We start from the raw sequence: 19738 nt of genomic DNA, 5'->3' as shown, positions 1-19738 counted from the left end.
GGGGAGTTTGGGACGAGCCAGGTGCTGTATTGCTGCTTTTGCACTGAGGTGCCAGTTTGCAAGGCAAGAGGTTTGAAGCAAAAATGAATATCTATAGGGTTGTCTAGCTTGAAGTTTCATTTTAGGATCTAAAATGGAGGCAAATGAAGGAACAGAGATACGGTTTCTTGTCGACATTTGTTGTTGTAGTGATATTAGACATGCATATTATCATGTTGAGATTACACATTTTCGTGAGCTGTTTGGACAGCGTCATTTTCTGGTTCAGCCAATGCAGTTTGGAATATTGAAAGGGAAAAAAGGCCCATGTGCTGCCGTGACTACCTGTGTGGAAAGGGACATTTTGTTGGTTAAGAAGTCGAGGCAGGGTGTTTGTGCATACGCGTGCTCTGTGTGTCGGGGCTCACACGGGCAGACCCCGATCGGTCCCACACCCTGGTGCAGGGGCTGGCTGCTGCTGCCGAAGGTCAGTCACGATAGCAGCCATCACCTGTGCCAGCTTGGGATTCTAGACCCAGGAGTGCCAACCCTCGCTCTGGTAGCGGCAGGGATCTCCCAGTACCGCCGAGGAACGCGGGGAAAGGTCGGGAGAAGGTCCCCCCCCGGGTCCCCGCGGCTCCCTGCCCCTGCGGCGGGCCGCGGGCGAGGGTCCGGAGGCCGCAGTCCCGCGGCGGCGATGCCAGCTCCGGGTTTTGGCGGCAGCAGCGCGCCCGGGGCCGGGGCCGGGGCCACCGAGCGGGGCGGGCGGGGCGGGGGGCGCGGACCCCGCGGCGCCGCCTGGCCCCGGCCCCGCAGGATCCAGGTAGATCCGTCCGGCTTTTACCTTTCTCCTTCGGCTTCCCTGCGCGTAGGGCTGGTAGCGGGGCTGTTTCCTGGTCTCGCAGAAAGAGGCAGTGCTGAGTTAGGAAGACAAAAATAGACCTTTACAGAGAAATATAGGGATTGTGTGCGCGGTGGGGAGGGAGAGCGGAGAGCGGCACCCGGCTGGTTTCCAGGAGGAGCCCTTTTCTCCCTCTCGTTGCATGTTAGGCATTTTTGCACAGCTTTCTCCCCCCACCCCCTCCCCGCCGGGGCAGGGTTACCTCTGCCGCCTGCTCTCCGCATCTCTGGTGGGGAGCGAAGCAGCCAACTCCGCTGCGATCGGAAAGCGGCCAGAGACCATTTTATGTGAGCGAGCCGGGTGGGAAGAAGCGGAGAGAAACCGTCGCAGGGATACACACGGATATAAAGACTTGTCTTCTGCCTCCCCTCCACTCCCTCCCCCTTGTAAATACTAAATCTGAGAAGGCAGCGATTTGACATCCACCCTGAGCAGCGGCTATGGGGTGTTTGGGCAACAGCAAAACGGAGGATCAGCGTATCGATGAGAAAGCGCAGCGAGAAGCCAACAAAAAAATAGAGAAGCAGTTGCAGAAAGAGAGGCTGGCTTATAAAGCGACACACCGCTTGCTGCTGCTGGGTAAGGAGGAAGCGGCAGAGGTGGGGGCCGGGGCGAGCAGGGCGAGGAGGGGGCAGCAGCCCCAGCCCGCCGGGGCGGCGGGCGCAGCCGAGAGGGGAGATGCGGCCAGCGCCTTGCCTATGGAAAATGTAGGCTGCTGTACTGAGCAATAAGCGAGCCGTCCACAGATCGAGCTCAGCGCCTGAGCCACATGGATGCACACATACAGAAATGCTGCCGAGGTGGGAGATGCTGTCGCGTCCAAAAAAAAAAAAAAAAAAAACCAGGAAAAAAAAAATACCCACCAAAAAAACTCTCCGACCACCTAGCCTGAACTGTGTATCACAATGTTCTCCCTTTCCTTCTTTCTCTTTTAGGGGCTGGTGAGTCAGGAAAAAGCACTATTGTGAAACAAATGCGAATCCTACATGTCAATGGATTTAATTCAGAGTAAGAATTATTGACACTTTGTGACTTATTTTTCCTTATATTTTGGAAACAGGTTAACACACAGTACGCTAGGAAATTTCTCCTCTCATCCCCTATGTTTGGTGGCTTGACACTGTGTTTTGAGGGAGGGAGGGGAGTGAGAATAAGGAAATTGCTGCTATTGTATGTTTGCATTTTCTCCTTCTGGCCCCTTTACTGTATTTTACACTGTTGCTACTGCAGCGCTTGACAGGCCCCTGTGTAGCAACAATATGGCGACTACTTTTTACATAGAAGCAAATAACCAAATATTGCATCTGTCTGTAATATAAAAATACATGTCAAATCATAATCAGATGACACTGTGTGCTGTTTTTCCGGTTCTGAGGTTAGCATAAAACTGAAACTAATTTTGGCTATTCGTTAGAAATTCTCCTGTTTTGTGAAGCTACATCATTTTCTCTCTAAAGAACTCTTTGCCAGAAATCATTATTAATCCATAGCATTCATTTTAGGTATTTGTTGGCCTTCACCTACGTGTTGTTAATTTAGAGCATGTTTACAACATGCTGTAGAAATGAAAGAATGACTTCCAGTTCTATCAGGGGAAGCTTTGCAGATATGGCTGTGATTGAATGATTTGAAAAATATATTAGGGATGAATGTGCATTGCTCTTCATACTATGCAAGAAAATGGATAAGGGCAAAATACATTTGTCTTGCCTTTTTTTTTTTTTTTTTTTTACTGTTAGTATGTTTTGATGTTTGAAGAACAGATAAACAAGCAATCAGTGAAAAAATTAAATGCAAGTGACTGAACTACTTTGGAAGAAAAACCAAAGTGTTAATATTTTTGTTTTAATGCAGAGAAAAGAAACAGAAAATACTGGATATTCGGAAAAACGTTAAAGATGCGATTGTGGTAAGAACACACTTTATACTGTTCTTACATGCTTGTTTGTACTGGAAATTATAAGGATTATGCTTTCCAAGATTGTGATGAGAGAAATCCCATTTTGCTGATCAGATTGGATTATCTTCTATTGATCCTGTATCCAGATTAATGTGTTTGTTTTTTTGTTTTATCCAATTCTAGACTATAGTTTCAGCTATGAGCACTTTAATACCCCCAGTTCCATTGGCCAACCCAGAAAACCAATTTCGAATGGACTACATCAAGAGTATAGCTCCTCTTTCTGACTTTGACTATACACAGGTAAGAATAGACACCACTGATTTATTCTGCTTCGAGGAGGAATATATTGCTTCACTTGGATTTACTGAAACATTGGGATTATTTACTTTTTGGAAGGTGGTCATAGAAAGATCTTATGCCAGCATCACCTCTGTTAACTTTCTTACAAGACTGTGGTTGTTGCACCTGTTTTAGTGGTGCAAGGTTTTAGTGGTAGTAGTTCTGTGTTGTTATGGATTTATTTGCTAATGTTTCTAAATGCTGCTTCTGCATTTAGTTCTCTTCAGATTTTCTGATGCAATCTTACATATTGACACATCAAATAAGACTTTGTTGAAAGCTGATTTCCTATGTGGAATTAGATGCAGGATGTTAGTCTGAGGAGTTAACTGTCTACCTGCAGAAAAGGATATAAAAGAAAATAAAAGTCTAGAGTGGCCTCAGTGTTGTTTCCCATACTTACAGCACTTCCAAGTGGAAACCTGCGTAAGCAGTGGTCAGGTGAGGTGCTCTGCTTCCTCATGTATTGTAGTTGGCATGAACAGTTGTTTGCTTGTATGTAAATGTTGCCTTAATTTGATATGGAATCAATGTGGGACTTCTGCGTGGAGGCTGATCTTTTGTATACAAATGAGAGATACTTTTCAGATTAACTTGCATAGGCATCGTACATTATTTTTATCTCTTTATGTTATTATTTATAGGCACATGTATAGAATGTTTCATATTTTATGCATGACAAGAAAGCAAGTGCATAGACATTCTGAATTTTATTTTTGCTGTAGCACAGTTTTAATTTGCCTTGAAATGGTACTGAAAGCAATTTGTTATGGATACAGTAAGGACTTAAAAATATCTTCATTTGTTGGCTAAATGATTGTGAGTTGTACATGCTATCAATACTGCCAAAGAAGCCATTTACAATAGAGTGTCTTTAGATTATTATAGCTTCAGGGTGCAAAGGGGAGAAGGGGAGAGTCATTTCTTTATTATATGACTCATGTTCTCTGATGTGTGGTTTTGTCTCTGGTAAACCTACCACTTTGAAGGTTCAAGATAAAGAAAAATTATCAGACATCTTGTACAGTTAGAATTTAACACAGAATGCAGATGTTAAAAAAAAAAAAACTACTGCAAGGTACACCCACATATTGCATAATTGCTCAATTGGTGGATGTAAGTTAGTGAAGATGAGAAACTCTTTTTAGAAATGGAATGTGAGCTTGACATGAAGTATTTATCTTATGCAGGCATTACAGTTCTGAGTTATTTGTTGCTCATTTTATGTGGATTTTTTTTTCTTGCATTTTAATCCTTAGATGAGTTAAAAAATGGTGATACATGTACTTTGCAGTTCCCTATAGTACATATGTTCTTTTGAGTTTCTGGGATAAAAGAAGGCTAAACTGGACTTTTCATAGGGCTGGAGATATTTTGATTTTATTATTGCTTTCAGATTTTCTCCTTTTTCACAGAAGCTGGCTATATCTAGTCAAATTTGACTCATGGCTTGGTATTTTATATAGAGGAAAATTTAACCTTCTTGGACGGGAAAAGAATAGGACCCAGTGGACTTTGAAACAATTAATAATTCATTTGAAATCTCAATTCAAAGTCCATTTTGGTTTAAAATAAAAATATTAATAAGTGGTTTTTAATTAAATAGGTTTTCTGAAAATACCATCATGTTATTTAAATAGTGTCAATTATTAGTCCTAAATTAAAAAAAATATTTAAAAGGTTGTTACAAGTTTAAAAGAAGAATAGAAATCTAATGCTGATTTAGAAGTAAATATATTTCTGTGTCACATTCATATTTTCCCTTCGGTTTTCATCTCAGCTCAATTCATATGTTTAATATTTGTAAAATGTAAAGCATGCCAAGATTTTTTGGGGCTTTTTAATTTTTCTAGGTTTAGAATGTTATTTATCTCCAGGAGAATTTGTGAGCAAGGCAGATTGAAAAAAATTGCTACTGTGCTTCAGGGCTTGATTTTACTCCAGTTTAAGCCAATGATAAAGTAAAATTAGGTTTCCAGCTGAAATAAATTTTGACCCATTTAGTATTTTTGGATAAGGACAGATATAAAAATAAATACTTGGATAGTAATCAGTCAGTCAGCCTCTGCTAAGCATTACTGATTCTGTAATTAATAGCTGATGTATGGAGTAAGGCCTTCTGAGCCCAAACCAAGTGTTTAGCAGTAGACCTGCAGGACTTTAGGGCTAATCATCCTTACTTCAAAATAGATGTGAAGGGACACGGGCTGCTCTGGGGCACATTTTGGCGCATTCTATAGAGTGACAAAGGTTACCCTTCTTTGAGTGAGGGAAGAGGCAGCTTTAGGGTTTGTGACTGTATGAATGGTGATGAGTTGTTAAAGACCCTTAGTGTTGCAATTTGAATTACAGATGTGTCATTTTTTTGGATGACATTAGCTATGTAATCTTTGTCATAAAAATCGATGTGTGTTAGTTGAAGATGGATTTCAGATACATTGCATGCCAAATGTGAGAAAATGACTGCACCTTATCAGGAGTCTTTAAGGAGAAATCCCTGATGAAATGCAGAAACTTCACTGATGGCACAATCTGACCAACACTCCTGGGGTGCTAATTTGAGCATATTTGTGACATATTGGGTGTGCTTGGACAGACATTCTTAAATTGCATACAAATGAATTAATACACATTTAATTGTGAAAATTATCCTTAAAATAAGTGGATATGAAAATACTGGTTTCCTGTGGGTGAAATCATACTCTTAATTGCAATTTGTGACTGAAATTCCAGGAACTTGAATAAAGATGAGGACTTCATGTTTAGACTAAAATATTCTGGGTCTTTGTTTGCCTTGTTTTTTAAATTACGTACCTCTAAAATGTAAGCAGAATATTTTGTTTAGTAGTAATACAAATTTTAAAACAAATGTTTTTCTCTTTACAGTGTTTTAACATTGCATTAAGAGTCTGTGGAGTGCCCCCCACAAGAGTTTTATTTACTTTTAAAAATCACTATTTATATGGTTTGGTTATGCTACCTTGATGGTTCTTGTAGTTGGTAAAAAAATTGAAGGCTTTCTGGATTTCTTTTATAATTTTTACACAGTCTTACATTACTTTTATTAAAGACTGTACAATTTTTGCAAAGTATTTCCTGGCTGACTGATGTATTCTAATTGTATAAGTCATAAAAATTAGATCTGGAGTTTTTACAAAATTGATAAATAGAAATAAGTCAAGTGTCCGCTGTATTTTCTTTCTTGAAGTTGTGACAGGGATCAAGATAAATTTTTGTCTGACCAGATAAGGCATTATCTTTGCTCACAGGTAGAATCAGCGGAAGTGCTTCAACACTGGAATTGTAGCATGCATGCTCTATCGAAAAGGATTTTTTTATTATTTTTGGCAATGTGTTGATATTTGCTGAAGTTAACAGGAATTGACCCGCGGCAATTTTAATCCTTTATTGATGGGGATTTATTTTGTCCTTTGTGAATCAGGGTGAACATATTAAGGCCATATTATGCTGGTAGCTGTGGTGTATTATCTAAGTGTGTGTTTACTCAAGGTCAGTTGTCTTTATTAAAGTTTTTGAATTTTCTGGGAACTTCAGAGCTGCTCAGTGCATAATTCCTTTACCCCTTGTCTTCCCCAAAAATGTAGCCAAGTGAAGTTGCTTTGCATAAAATATGTCTTGAATGAAGCTCATCTGATCAGTTTTGTGTAGGTTTATAGCAGGTAATGGTCACCTACCCCTGGGCTGCATTGTCAAGTGTTTGGTCATGCAAACCAGTTAACAGCGGATATGAATCGTCTGCTTAGTAGAGAACATGTAAACACTTCACAGGTTTTAGGGAGTGGGGAGAGTTTTCAAAAGATTCATCTTCCTTTGCAAAGAATGTTTTAGGGAGGCAAAGTATTTTTTGGAAAATTCCTAAGTTGTGTGGATGCAGTCGCTTGTGCTGGTTTTAGTGTGTGAGTTTTAAATACAATTTTTAAAGCTATTTTATTAGTCAGGCAAGATCTTTAATTTAGCTGTTAAGAATGAAATGTTAATGTGGGCATTGACAGGGAAAGTACTTTAGATTAATCAAGTCTGCGGTTTGCTTTACATTTTCAGATATTGCAATTTGAGTTCTAGCTGATGACTTTAATTTTCCATCAGGTTTTCTTTTTAAAAATCAGGGCATCATATTCATATTAGAAAGACATGATAAAGAAAGATAAATCCTTTTGCTCAGAATTTGAAGTTACACAGACTTTTGTTAAGCATTTCAAATTTTTCTGATAACTGGTATTCAGATTCGATCTTGTGTTGATGCCTGGAGGTGGCTGCTTTTCACAGTGTGCATCTCAATGTTTGAAGCAACTGAAAATCTTGCTTAGGTGAAGTGTAGTGTGAGGCTGTAGAAAGTCTTTATCCTGGGTTAAAAAAAACAAAACTTGATAAGTATGGTTTATACATAGTTAAACTTGCTTAGGTTATACAGTTAATGCTGTAACTTTATTTGACCACAAATTGTTTATGTTTCCCTTTCATATAGACCAAAGGAGTTACAAAATAGCATCACGTTACATTTTCCCATCTTTTTTGTGAATGTGAAAATATACAACGTTTTACCTGAAAATAATGTAAAAGACAGAATGCAGAGAATATTGCCACTCAAATAGCTTCACTTGATTTTTCTTTCTATCCAAATTTTTACTTTTGGACTTTTACCATTTTGGATAGAATGAACACAGGTTTTTATCACTACCTGTGATTGCAGTACTTAACATTACTCAATATTAACATCAATATTAACATTTTAAAATAAATTGGACTTTAAAAAATGAAGTAATTTGTGGTGTTCTGTGATCTAAGATGCACATTGGTAGATTTTCATATTTACATAAACACATATTTTCATATTTAAACAAACACAGAAAGTTTTTGAAAGGCCAGACAACAAAGTTGTGTTGGTCTGGCAACCCTATTACTGCCCTAAATTTAATAACACCTGAAGAGCTAATGAAGAAGGCTGACAGAGAAGGACAGCTGAAAACACATTGGCTGTTACAGCTGCTGGCACCTCCTTAGTCTTCATACAGAGGTTAAAATTGTCAGAACTGATGTTGAAAAGTAGAGGATGTTAGGGACAAGAAGCAATCAGGTAACCCATGAAATTTTTTCTCGTGGTAGCAGTTTTTTTCATGCTGTACACTATGCATTAACAGCAGATACTGAATTTGAGCTCTTTTCATGTGAAGAGCAGATTCTGCTAAAGCTCAGCAATAGCTTTTCTTCCATATGAAATACCTGTTTGCATGCAGATGTGGCTTAAGTTTTCTGCTTTTCATTAAATCAGCAAACTGGCTCCTTAATGTTCTGATTAGTCAGTGTTAAAGTTACAAGCATTTCATACATGAGATCAAAAAAATACTTCAGTGTTACTTGTTCTGCTGTTACTTGTTTGTAAGCAGTACATTTGCTTTTGATGGATCAATCAATCCAGTAGTGCTTTCAGAAATAATCAGTTATTATATTGACAGTGTAGTTTCAAAAATACATGACTGCAACTGGGATCATACTACAAACAAATATAGGACAGTTTGGGAGGGGAAAAAAAAAAAAAAAGGAAAAAAACCCAAATCAACAAATCTCAAAACGTCTGAACTTCTCACATGTATAATATATACTGGAACTGTAAAATTAAAAACTCTACCATGCTTTTCTTTAATTCCTTTATTTTATCTCCTTAATAAATATTCTGACTTTACAGAAAACAACTGGAGCTTAAAATTGGATTGGTTTGTGTATGAAATACAGCTCTTCTTTGAAGGTCAGGATTTCTTGCTTGCAAAATACACAGTTTGTGTTTGGGATGGTGTTTGCTTTAGTCAAAAAAACTGATGTTCAAGAATAAAATTAAGTATTCTGTAATAAAAGTGTAACATATTTCTTCCATCCCTTGTTCCAAACTCACTGACCCACACACTTTATACCAATGAGAAGTAAAGAATTAAATTTGTATCCCAGGAAAGGAGCTCAGGGATCTACTTAGGCCCCCAGCAGTTAGCAGTAGAAATACTGGGATTGGGAGCCATAGGAAATCCTGTACATTATCACAAATGATCCAAAGTTAATAAATAGGAGTTGCATTCAGAAAAAAAAATGAAGACGCAGGTAATAAATTTTGTTTCAAAGCCTTCTTGTCTCAGTATTTTTAAGAACAGATTCAACTTTGAAATATCTGGAAAAGGTTCCCTTTTTTCACAAGTATTCTGCATTTTTTAGTGTATATTTTTTCGTAGTTTACAGTGTAAAATAATTAATTCCATTCTAAAAAGGCAGTTAATTGAGGAATTCTTGTGAACAATGGTGCCTGTGAATAAAGTTCAATGTTACATTAAGTATTACATCATCATAGTAACACCAAATTAAATGTTTGTTGTCTTATACTGTGAGTCTGATTTCCCAGATAGTGAGGTGGTATGCACACTTTATCCAGCCTGACTTAATTATTATCATCACACAACACAGAGACTTTCATTGTGAAACTGGAAAGATATTATTCTTTATTATTATTATTGCTGCTGCTAAGTAAAGCTTAAGTTATTTCTGTGGTCTCCAAGCCTGTTGACATTTTCTGGTATTTCTTCCAAGTTTTGTACCTATTAATACAAATTAATTAGAGGTGTTTTTTACAGTCAGTCCAGCACCTAGTCAACTACTGCAAATTGTTAATATTAAATGTAACATTCTGCCTTTTTTGCTACATTTTGAGATGAAAAGTTCATATACTTATGTTGCATTTTATTAGGATAAAAATATTTTTACATCTAAATTTGGATATTAGAGTTGATGGCAAGAGGAAGACTAATAACTTGAATTATCATTTTAAGTAGGAGTGACTGATTCTCCTCACAGAACCAGAAATGTATTAGACGATAATTTCTGAACATTAGAATATTTTTGTTCATCAAGTTTTTTTCAGTGTACACCCTAATTTTGAATTAAAGAAAGGCAGAATCAATAGGTTAGAACCTGTACTACTGTTGTCCTGGCCACAGACCTGTGAAGGACATAGATTTATTTTAAAGTGTAGTTGCTTTTGGGGTATGCTGTTTTGAATTCCTTTGCAACTGTAGCTGCTGACAGGTGTCTTCTAAATGCAATCCTGCAGTGCAGAGGTAGCAGCAGTCCTGTGCCACCCTAGGAGGTAAAGCTTGGAAAAATGACCAGTGGAGTAGCACTGATCCCTATGGTGATGCTTGACAGAGGTGTAGTAGTCTGGCCAGAATCACAAAGTGATCCTGATTCTCAATCTTTTTTAAGGCAAGCAGCAAAAGTTCTTGTCATTTTTACCACTGCTGTTGAGGTGCACTGAAATCTCAGTAGAAGATTTAATTACCAAGCAGTTTATATATAAAGATTTGAGATTAACATCAAATGATGACAAGAAATTCACTTGTTTTTCCACTTACGTGTAAATCAAACTGAATTATAATGGAAGTAAATGTAAATAAGTGCAAAAAAGTAACCACACTCTTAATGAAGACACATTGTCCATTTAGTCAAAGGATGATGACATTTCAGACTTTCAAAAGTGGCAGTTTTCAGAAGAAGGATATTGAAATTTTTTATGAATTGCACTATTTATAAACTACATTAAAACAGATTTTCCATCACAGCCAGAGAAAAGGTAGACATAGCTGAGTATGTTTCAGAATTGTCTTTATTATCAATTAATTCTTTAATCTCTTAAGGCAAAGATCGCAGGTTGATTTGTGATTTTGCCATTTTTGAGTGCTCTGCAAAAGTAGTATGTTTACTATCAGGGAGAATCTTTGTTTTTTACTTCAGTGACCATGATAAAAATGTACAGATCATAGATAAATCATCACATGTATGCAGCTTGTCACTGAAGCCAGTGGAAACCTAGGGAACAGAGACTATCACCTACTCAAATAATATTAGTGTCATTATTTGGTGTTCCAAAGAAGTGAGTGTTCATCTGCACAGCAGCAAAGAGCTACATTCCCCTTTCTTCAGCACCTGATGAGATCACAGCTTCTCTTTCTGTAACCATGTTGAGCTTAGACCTTTGCTTGTTTTTTTCATCACCTCCATAGCTTCATCCATGGCTTGTACTTATTGTCAACAGCGGATTACCTCTTTTAATGTCAACAAAGACTGCATACACAGACAGGATATTTTGTTTGCAGAAGGTAGCAACCTGAGCTGAGGAACAGAGAACAAGCTAAATAGTGTGAACAGAAGACTCCATGTATACCTTGCATACACTGAAATAGATAGGTTAAAAACCAAAAGGTATTATGAACAATTTTTTTCCTCTGAGGATCTAAGAAGCTCTTTATAATAAATATAAATAGGGCTGTTATAAAGCAGATAAAAGGTGTTATAAAGCAGATAAAAGGTAATGCACATTTGCAGTTAACTGCTAAAAGTTTCCACAAAATGTTTATTGTTTTGTTCTGCACCTTTGTCACATAATTTGTTTTGCTGTAGTTAAAGAGATTCCATTCAAGTTTCAGGGCCTTCTCTTTAAAAAGAGTCAGGAGGAGAATGTCATTTGTACAACACAGTTTCAAGTTCATATTGCCTTTTACAGTGGAAACTTGTAATAATTTCTTGGACTGGAGCTACCTCTGGTTGTAAGCATGCCAGCTATTACATGAAGCATGCAGATTAAGGTTTCTTGCTTTAAATCAGTGGATTCATTTCAGTTAGTTTAAAGTATACTCTTGTAGTTAATCTACTAGTATTTATTTTAAAAACCTATGCTGGATGTTTTGAAAGGATACTTATCTTTAGGCAAGATAGAATATTGGAATTTTTTCTGCTACATTGACGTTAGAGATGAACTTCGCCTTTTAAGTCTTTTAAAAGTAAACATTTTCTGACACTTCTGCCAATTCATTACATTTGAGTTTTCTTGGTGCTGTCAGTAGGACTTAAACATATTTTAATGCAAATAATTATCCCACTGTTTTGAACTGAAATTGTTTAGCAGGATGAAATAGGCTAAAGATATGCAATTCCTCTTATCTCTGTTAATTTGGTGAATGCTTTTTGATCACGTCCACCCTCACTTCCAGAGGATGTTAAGTGACAGAGCTGTGCAGATCATTCTTTTCTTAACATACACCCACATACTTTCTTTCATAGGAGCTAAATAATACCAAATTTAAGAACTGTCAGGTAGGAAAACAAGAAAAGGCGAAGAACAAGTTAACTAAAATAGGGGAAAGTGTGTCCTTGCTGCCCTCTGTGCAAACAACAAACTCCCCCTTGCCTGCCAACCTATGGGTGACCACAAACAGCAGCAGGACCTGGTTGTCAGTCAGCTCCAGAGTGCCTTTGGTACAGGCTGTGTGCCTGCTCTTCAGGCAAAAAACCCAAACAAACAACAACAGTAAAAAAAGCAGAGGAGAAATGTGAATGAAAAAACTATGTAGCAAATATATGGTCACTAGAGGAAGAGGTCAGGTGTCACCACATGCTACCGAAACCCTGCCATTAATTATTAGATTTCCAGCAGGTATCACAGCAGAGCGAGTCTTCACGATAGGATTTGTAGATTTTAAATGTGAGTGAGAATATTCTTTCTGGCAGGCAGGTGTCCTCTAACTTTAGCTCTTCTTTCCATCTCAGGATGTCAGTGCTGCCTGTTCTTTTTGGGAAGAGAAGATTCTTATTTAGGATGGCATACTTTTAGCTGTACAATAGAGCTTTTCTTTTCCCACCCCTAGAATTAGCATTTCTAATCACTGTTGTTATCTGCTGAATTTCTCCCTAAATTTTAATGGCAGCAAACTTAACACGCTAACCAGCAGCAGAGTGTGGGTATATCATGGACCAAAAGAATAATAAGTCAGGGAATGTGTAAGTGAGAAATCATAATCAAAAAATAATTTTAGGGGCTAAAAATCATGTCAATAGAGGAAGATGACTGTTGACATTTCTGAGAGCCAGCCATTCAAACTGCAGAGGGTTTTCACTGTATTTTAAAGAAATAAAGTATTAAATTTCGTCCTTGGCCTTCAGTTCTATAGAGCAGGTTTTGATTCTTCTCACTGATGAATGAAAGGCTGGCAAGAACTATTATATTCCAGAAATACAGAAGTCATCCTAAGCAGCTATATTCCCAAGGGTCTAATGTTGCAAAGGCTTAAACAGTTGGATATATATGGACCTAAAGGCACAGCTAATACTGCCAGCACACCATTCATACAGCTGAGCTTCCGGTTATGCAGTGATATTAATATAAAAATCACAAATACTTGCAATTAAAATACAAAACAAGCAAATAATTTCCCCCCATTAATTTTATATTTGGGAGGTTGTTGAGCACTTTTATGGATTTTCTTGGGGGTGGGTAAAGTTGTGTAGGTTAGAGATTGGCACAGAACTTGAAATAAGCAAAATCTTTTTCAGATAAGTGACAGTTCTCTGGATGCTATTAAGCTGTGAACAGTAGGTCTTTTCAATCACTGTGATTCATTTTCATATTGTGGGGTTTTTTAATAATAATATCTTTAAAAGGCTTGCTGAACAGTAGGCTGCAGCAGCATAACTTTCTGTGCAGAAGGAAAGGTTTTATGCACAGTGTCCTAGATAATTTACCTTAAATTGATTTGCACAGCTCAATAAAACCATAAGAATACTGTACCAGTTCAGATCACGAGTTCATTTAGTACCAGATCTCATCTCTGACCGTGACAGATAGTCAAACAGGAAAAAGAGTTTAAGAAGTTTCCCACATTGGTTGTCCTAGTCTCTATAGATTCATGGCTGAGGTTTTTTTTTTACTGGAAGTAGTATTTATGGATGTAGTTTAATTTTGGTGGATTTTTCTTCCAATAATTTTTTTTTTTGTCCCCCCTACCTATATGAGCTTTCATTTATGGCAGTGAGTTCTGCAGTTTAAGTATGTGTTGTATGAGGAAGTGCCACTTGATTGATCTGATTGATTTGGGGGTTTTGTTTGGTTTGTGGGGATTTTTCCCTCCAAGCCTGCTGCCCACAAGTCTTTCCTAGTTTCTCTATCAGAAATATTTCATCTTTCTTACATTGCCCCCCTCATTGCATATCATGTACCTCCAGATATTTGTCTTTCCACTTAAAGAGTCTCCTTAACTTCTCTCACAGGGTTTGTTCTGTGTCCTTCCTCATTCTTGTTCTTCTAGTTTTACAAGACCCTGTTGGCAATGAGAAACCCAAACTACAAATAGTGTTCAAGGTGTTGTTTTCTTTTTCATTATCTAGTCTTTTTGATTGTGGGGTGGGGGGTTTTATTGGTGTTTTGCTGTTGGTAGGGTTTGGGGAGTTTTTGACACTGAGTTGGTATCTTTGTATACAGTATTTTATTTTATAATTCTATGAGAGCTTAAGCACAATTTTAGGTAAGAGGAATGTGCGTGAAGGCCTCTGTACCAACACATTAGCAGAGCCCAAAGGGTGCTATTAATGATAATTATCCTTATCTCAGGTATTTTCAGATCTGTTATGCATGTTGACTAGTCAGTTCAAAAAAATCCATTGCATTCAATTTTTATTCTTTCATGTGTAATGACATATTTCTCATTTGCTATACTGCCATGTATAACTTATGAAGATGCATTTGTAAAATTATGTACCATGACTAATATTTTCTTCCATACAGATGGAGACCACACTTTATTTTTGTTCTTAAAATGAAAATAAATTGCTTTTCACCCTGATTTTGGAGAGCCAATGTTTACAGTACCACAAAGGACATTTGTGCTTTCAAATCTGCTCATAGTTCCTTAATCATTCATTACAGTTTGCCTTATTTACCAGAAAAGAACACCATTGTTATGAACCCTTCTCATTAGAGAAATAAAATGTTTAAAAATACAAAATGCCCCTTTTTTTTGCAGTTCCTAATGCTGTGTGTCACTAAGAGAAAATGGTCTGAACTTTTTGATCTCCCTTGGGGAAATGCCGCAAGTAGCAGAATTTTGTTATTTTTCTGTCAATTTAGGTCTTACATGATTCAGCACTTGTGGTCTGTGGGAAAAAGTGTTGTAGATTGTGATTAAAGAAGCAAAAATAGTAAGGAGTGGCTACTAGAGAAGGCCTCTTTCTACTGCTAAAATACTTCTTTTTATTGACTTATTTCATTTGTAAATCTGTACCTCTCTTCATATTTTCTCTATCAGTTGTGACTAGCACTTTTCAAAGAAAATCATTCCATTCTTTCACTTTTCAGTTTTTTTTAGCAGTGCAAGCAATCAAGAACTAGTTGTTCTAGGGCCTTGGTAATACTAAATCTGTACATTAAAATCTGTCAAACATGGTTATCTCCAGCGGGTCAACCAGTCATCCCCTTCTGGTAGCCTCTCAGGAATAAACAGACAGTCTCTAGGGAAGTGAATGGAAGAGGATACAGGATGCAAAGAAACTGCTTGTAGTGCAGGAAAAATTCTTTGTTGTAGTAATGGACCACAAACAATAAGTTAACTCATTCTGGGATGCATTAACAAGGCTGTTGTACAAAAAAAACCATGAAGTAATTATGCTATTCTCTTCGGCAATGGTGAGTCCTCAGCTGGAGTATTGTGTCTAATTTTGGGAACTGAATTTAAAAAGAAGTACACAAATGGAGTCCAGAGGAGAGCATCAAGAGTAAGAGGAGACAAAGTAAACTGGATATGTTTACTCATGGAAAGAGATCACTCCAAGTAGAAGAGAAAAGGAAGCCAAATACAATTTTTAGTATTTAAAAAACTGTAATTACATATTCTTGTGCCTGTCGGTTCAGAGGGAGGAAATGAAGTTGAGGAGAGGAGAAAATTCCTCTCTTCCATGCTGTACGGCAGTTCACATGTTTGGGATATTCTTCAACAGTGAATTCAACAATCACAATCTCAAAAATACACTGAGGTACGAGTGCCCAATTTCAGACACTTACATCTGCATTTTCAGTGACATGAATCAGGTCATGCTCAAGAAGTTAAAAACTTCTGAAAATCTGCGAAATTTTGGAAGATACAAGGTCATGTTAGTTGGTCTTACACATCTGCCATTTTCTGTTCACAGAGCTTTTATGGACATGTTGATTGAAAGCCTCTGGGACTTCTTTTCCAAAACTAAATCTTTGCATCATGTCTTGAATTAATCTAGGACTTCATTAATTATCTAACTAATTTTGTCGTGGCTATGTTGAATAAACAGACAGTGATAATTTCTCTTAAATAGTGCATGTTCTTCCAGGGTGTTATGTCAGACAGTGTAGCAGACTATAACAGCATACACAAAACTCTCTTGTGCTTACACATGTTGATTATTTTAAAACTAATTCCTGGCAAGATGCACATGATTCACTTCTCATGGAGAGTTACGCACATTTCTTAATTTGACAGGGCCTAACATTTTCCTCCCTAAAAGCAGAAAAAAATGTCTGAGGGAAGTAATGCAGTCAGGAATATTATCTCTAAAGGCTCAAAGGAGCAAAGAGCGTGCCTTCAGACATTTTCAATTCAAACCAGCAGGCAAGGGTTTTTGTTTTCATGAGTGTGTGCACTGGCACGCATATGTGCATTTATGTATAAGATTTTTCCTACTGGATTTTTCCTACTTCTGTACATGGTTCTAATCTATTAAAGACCTAGGACATCTGGTGGCTAACAGTGGGGTGAAAAATCCAGTTCAGAGGCTGTTAGCTGTAGCCCCTGGAGTATATGGAAATGAAAGTAGAATTTGGAGGATAAAACAAGTTTGTTTAAAGTCTGTGGCATCAGTGAGAAGGTTCTCTTGGTGGAGGGTGGCGGTGAGTAGCTTTGAAATGTTAGTGACAGCTCCCAACTATCACCACGAGGAAGTAAACTCTGAGTCCTGTGTCAAGTGCCATCCTTGGTAGTCTGCCGGCTTTTTGAAGATGTGTGTTTTGCATTTGTCTTCAGAATAAGGGTTTCGGAGCAGAGTTGAGACAAAGCTCTTGACTTTGCTAGTGAGAGGTTTAAAGAACTACAGACGCAGATCACAGTATATCCAGGTTTCATTAGTTCTGCTGCTTGTGATAGCAAAATCTGTAGAAAAAAGAGACAACTTCCATTTCATATTCCAACTAGGAGTAGTTCCTACTTTCCTAATGGAATTAATTTGAAGGAAAAAATGCTGACATGCATCTTGCAAGGTTGTTGACTCAAAGGATTGTCACATTGAAAAGCATATCTTTTTTTTTGATTCTGCAATTGTTAGGAGTGGTGGGCTTATTGTAAGTATAGACACATGTCATGCTAACACCATTCCTGATCCATGCTTACATGATAGATATCAACATACTTAAACATTGGGAGTTGAACTCATGGGGAAATACAGAGATAAGAAATATGTAGTAAATAAAAATTTTATTTTCTTTTACTTTTTCCCCTTTCCAAAATACAAACAAAACATCTTTGCAGATAGCATAATTAGGTGCATTTGTTTTGGGGTTTTTTTTGTAAAACATATTGTTTTGCATGCTTCCAGAAACCAAGAGGGAAATTTAAAATAAAAAGTTTCAGCACTTTATGGATAGTTGCTCTGTGGAATTGAGGATGCAGTAGGGTGAAAATTGTGACTCTAACAGTGGGCTTGACTTGGGGGGGAATTCCAGGCATTTGCTCCTAGCAAGTTTGCTCTGAGCACTCTTTGTTTGCTGTAGGTGAGGACTACCTCAGTTGTGTCAGTGCATACTCTCTCTGGGCAGGTTTTTCCAGTGTGGAAAGGTTGGGTTCTTGTTGGGACCTGATGTTCAAAACTGGAAGGTCTATCACTGGCCAAGTGATTTTGGAATTCATTTACTTTTTTGAGATGCTTAGGCTCATGTGATACTCTTTTCATGGCTCTACATCAATTATTTTTCTCCTCAGCTTTTGTAATTTAAGCAAGTCATCAGTCTTTGAGTCATGTCACTGCTCTGGGCAACTAAGGAGTGCCTACTGCTTAGTTTCATGTGCATTGTTTCCAACAATACTGCCAAGCTAAGCCATTGTCCTCCTTCCTCCAGCCCTCCCCCACCACCATCCACTCCACTTTCCCATTTTTATGCACTGTGCCCTCAGCTGCATCCTGGTAAAGCTGTTTGTTTGGCCTGACCAAATGAGGTGGAGGGAGAGGTTATTTTTAGTGCGGATCATTTCCGTAGTTTTAACTGAGGGCGGGTGACACAAAATGGAGAAGAAGAAAGTGGAGATGGGAACAAGCAGTAGGATGTAATGGGAAGGTGATGGCTATCTAAACAAGTAGGTTTACTTCCTCCACTTCTGTATCTATGGGCAGAGATTAGAGTCAGACCAAAAGCCACTGAGAATGTGTGTGTCAGGAGAAACACAGCATAGTGTGTTGGTTTTGCTTCTTCTGATATGAAGACTGACATTCCTTGCAGAGGTTAAATGGTATAAGAACAGGTCTGTCTTGCTCACCCTTGCCCTTTTGGATAAGTAAACACAGCAACGTTCACTGTAGTTATTCCTAAACTTTGTGGATTTGAGCTTTAAGGCTTAAGGCTTAGTCTGATGCCTTTCAAAAGCAATCGACTCACATAAACTTGAGTGTACAAAAGACTTACATGGCTGTTTGAGCCTTATATCACGAGAACCCTTTTCTCTTGGTTTCGTTATGTAAGTGCAAGGCACTTCCACTTTACTACTCTATTATTTTTACTGAAAATATGCTAGATAGGTATGCAGAAATCCCATGAGGGGTAGTTTGACCACAAAAAACATGGCAGGGGAGCATACTTGTATATGTACATTTATACATTTAAATTCTGTTTGCATTTTCCCATGGTATTGGATCCACCAGCCTAAGTGTACCTGTGGTTGTAAAGTAAGAATGGAACATTGTTCCAGTGCATGTCATGTCAGTGATAGTATGTAGAATCAAAGCTATTTTATGAAGTTCACATGGCCTTTGGAGGAGATGGGATGAGTTCAGAGTTCACAAAACAGAAATCAGCTGTTGGTTCCTGAGAACCTGTAGAAAGCCTGTTTGGCTCATGTTCTTGAGAAGTTTTGGAAGACTGTTGTTATGTATCCTCGTCCTGACCTTGCCCATTTCTTTTTGGGCATCCACTGTTGGAAAAAGGACAGTAGGCTAGAAAGAGCTCTAGTGTGACCCTGCCTTCTTGATATGAGATTTAAGAAGTCATTTCCAGAAGAGATTACTTTCCAATATATCCCATATCAGCAGTATGCTGATTCATTTTTAAATAGGTTAACTAAAAGAACAAATGAATCATAGCTGTTGAGCAGGTGAAAGTTTTGGCTTATATGCCAGTGAGATTCCCCTATTATCCCTTACTTAATTTTTCCAGTTGTACCATAGCAAGTGTGAAACCACATTGCCTTTCTTGCCAGAATCCATTATGGTTTTCTTTCTGGTTTTCTTTCTGTAAGCTGGGAGAGGCATCTACAACAAGAAAATCATCAACTCATTTCTCCTAGCTTGTCCTTGTAAAAGGTGTTACCTGATAATGTGAGGGAGCCTGTGGCTATCCAGAAGGGAAAGGGCTCTCCACAGAAGCAGTGAAGCTCCTGAAGTTTCACAATACACTTAAAAAGCCTGAGGATCAATTCAGATTTAGCTAAGCTAAATTGTGTTGTTTAGGAGATAAATGGAGAGCAAACATGATACAATCTAATGTTTTGTCTTCATAAAGA

The 19738-nt window shown here is 37.9% G+C and overlaps 1 protein-coding gene across 3 annotated transcripts in view; it reads left to right on the top strand.

The window, feature by feature from the left end:
* GNAL (G protein subunit alpha L) overlaps positions 1–19738 on the top strand; it is a 182329-nt gene that overhangs the window by 64707 nt on the left and 97884 nt on the right. The window contains exons 1-4 of one of the 3 annotated variants that reach the window (XM_002189478.7): positions 1321–1459; positions 1816–1888; positions 2735–2789; positions 2964–3083. In XM_002189478.7, coding sequence (XP_002189514.1) covers positions 1321–1459; positions 1816–1888; positions 2735–2789; positions 2964–3083 — 387 coding nt within the window. Of the gene's footprint in view, positions 1–1320; positions 1460–1541; positions 1681–1815; positions 1889–2734; positions 2790–2963; positions 3084–19738 lie in introns of those variants that run through there. The other 2 variants (XM_072924488.1, XM_030265954.4) reach the window with 2 other exon arrangements.

This window comes from Taeniopygia guttata, chromosome 2 (assembly GCF_048771995.1).
Source record: "Taeniopygia guttata chromosome 2, bTaeGut7.mat, whole genome shotgun sequence".
Lineage (NCBI taxonomy): Eukaryota > Metazoa > Chordata > Aves > Passeriformes > Estrildidae > Taeniopygia > Taeniopygia guttata.
This window is presented reverse-complemented; position numbering and strand designations above follow the sequence as displayed.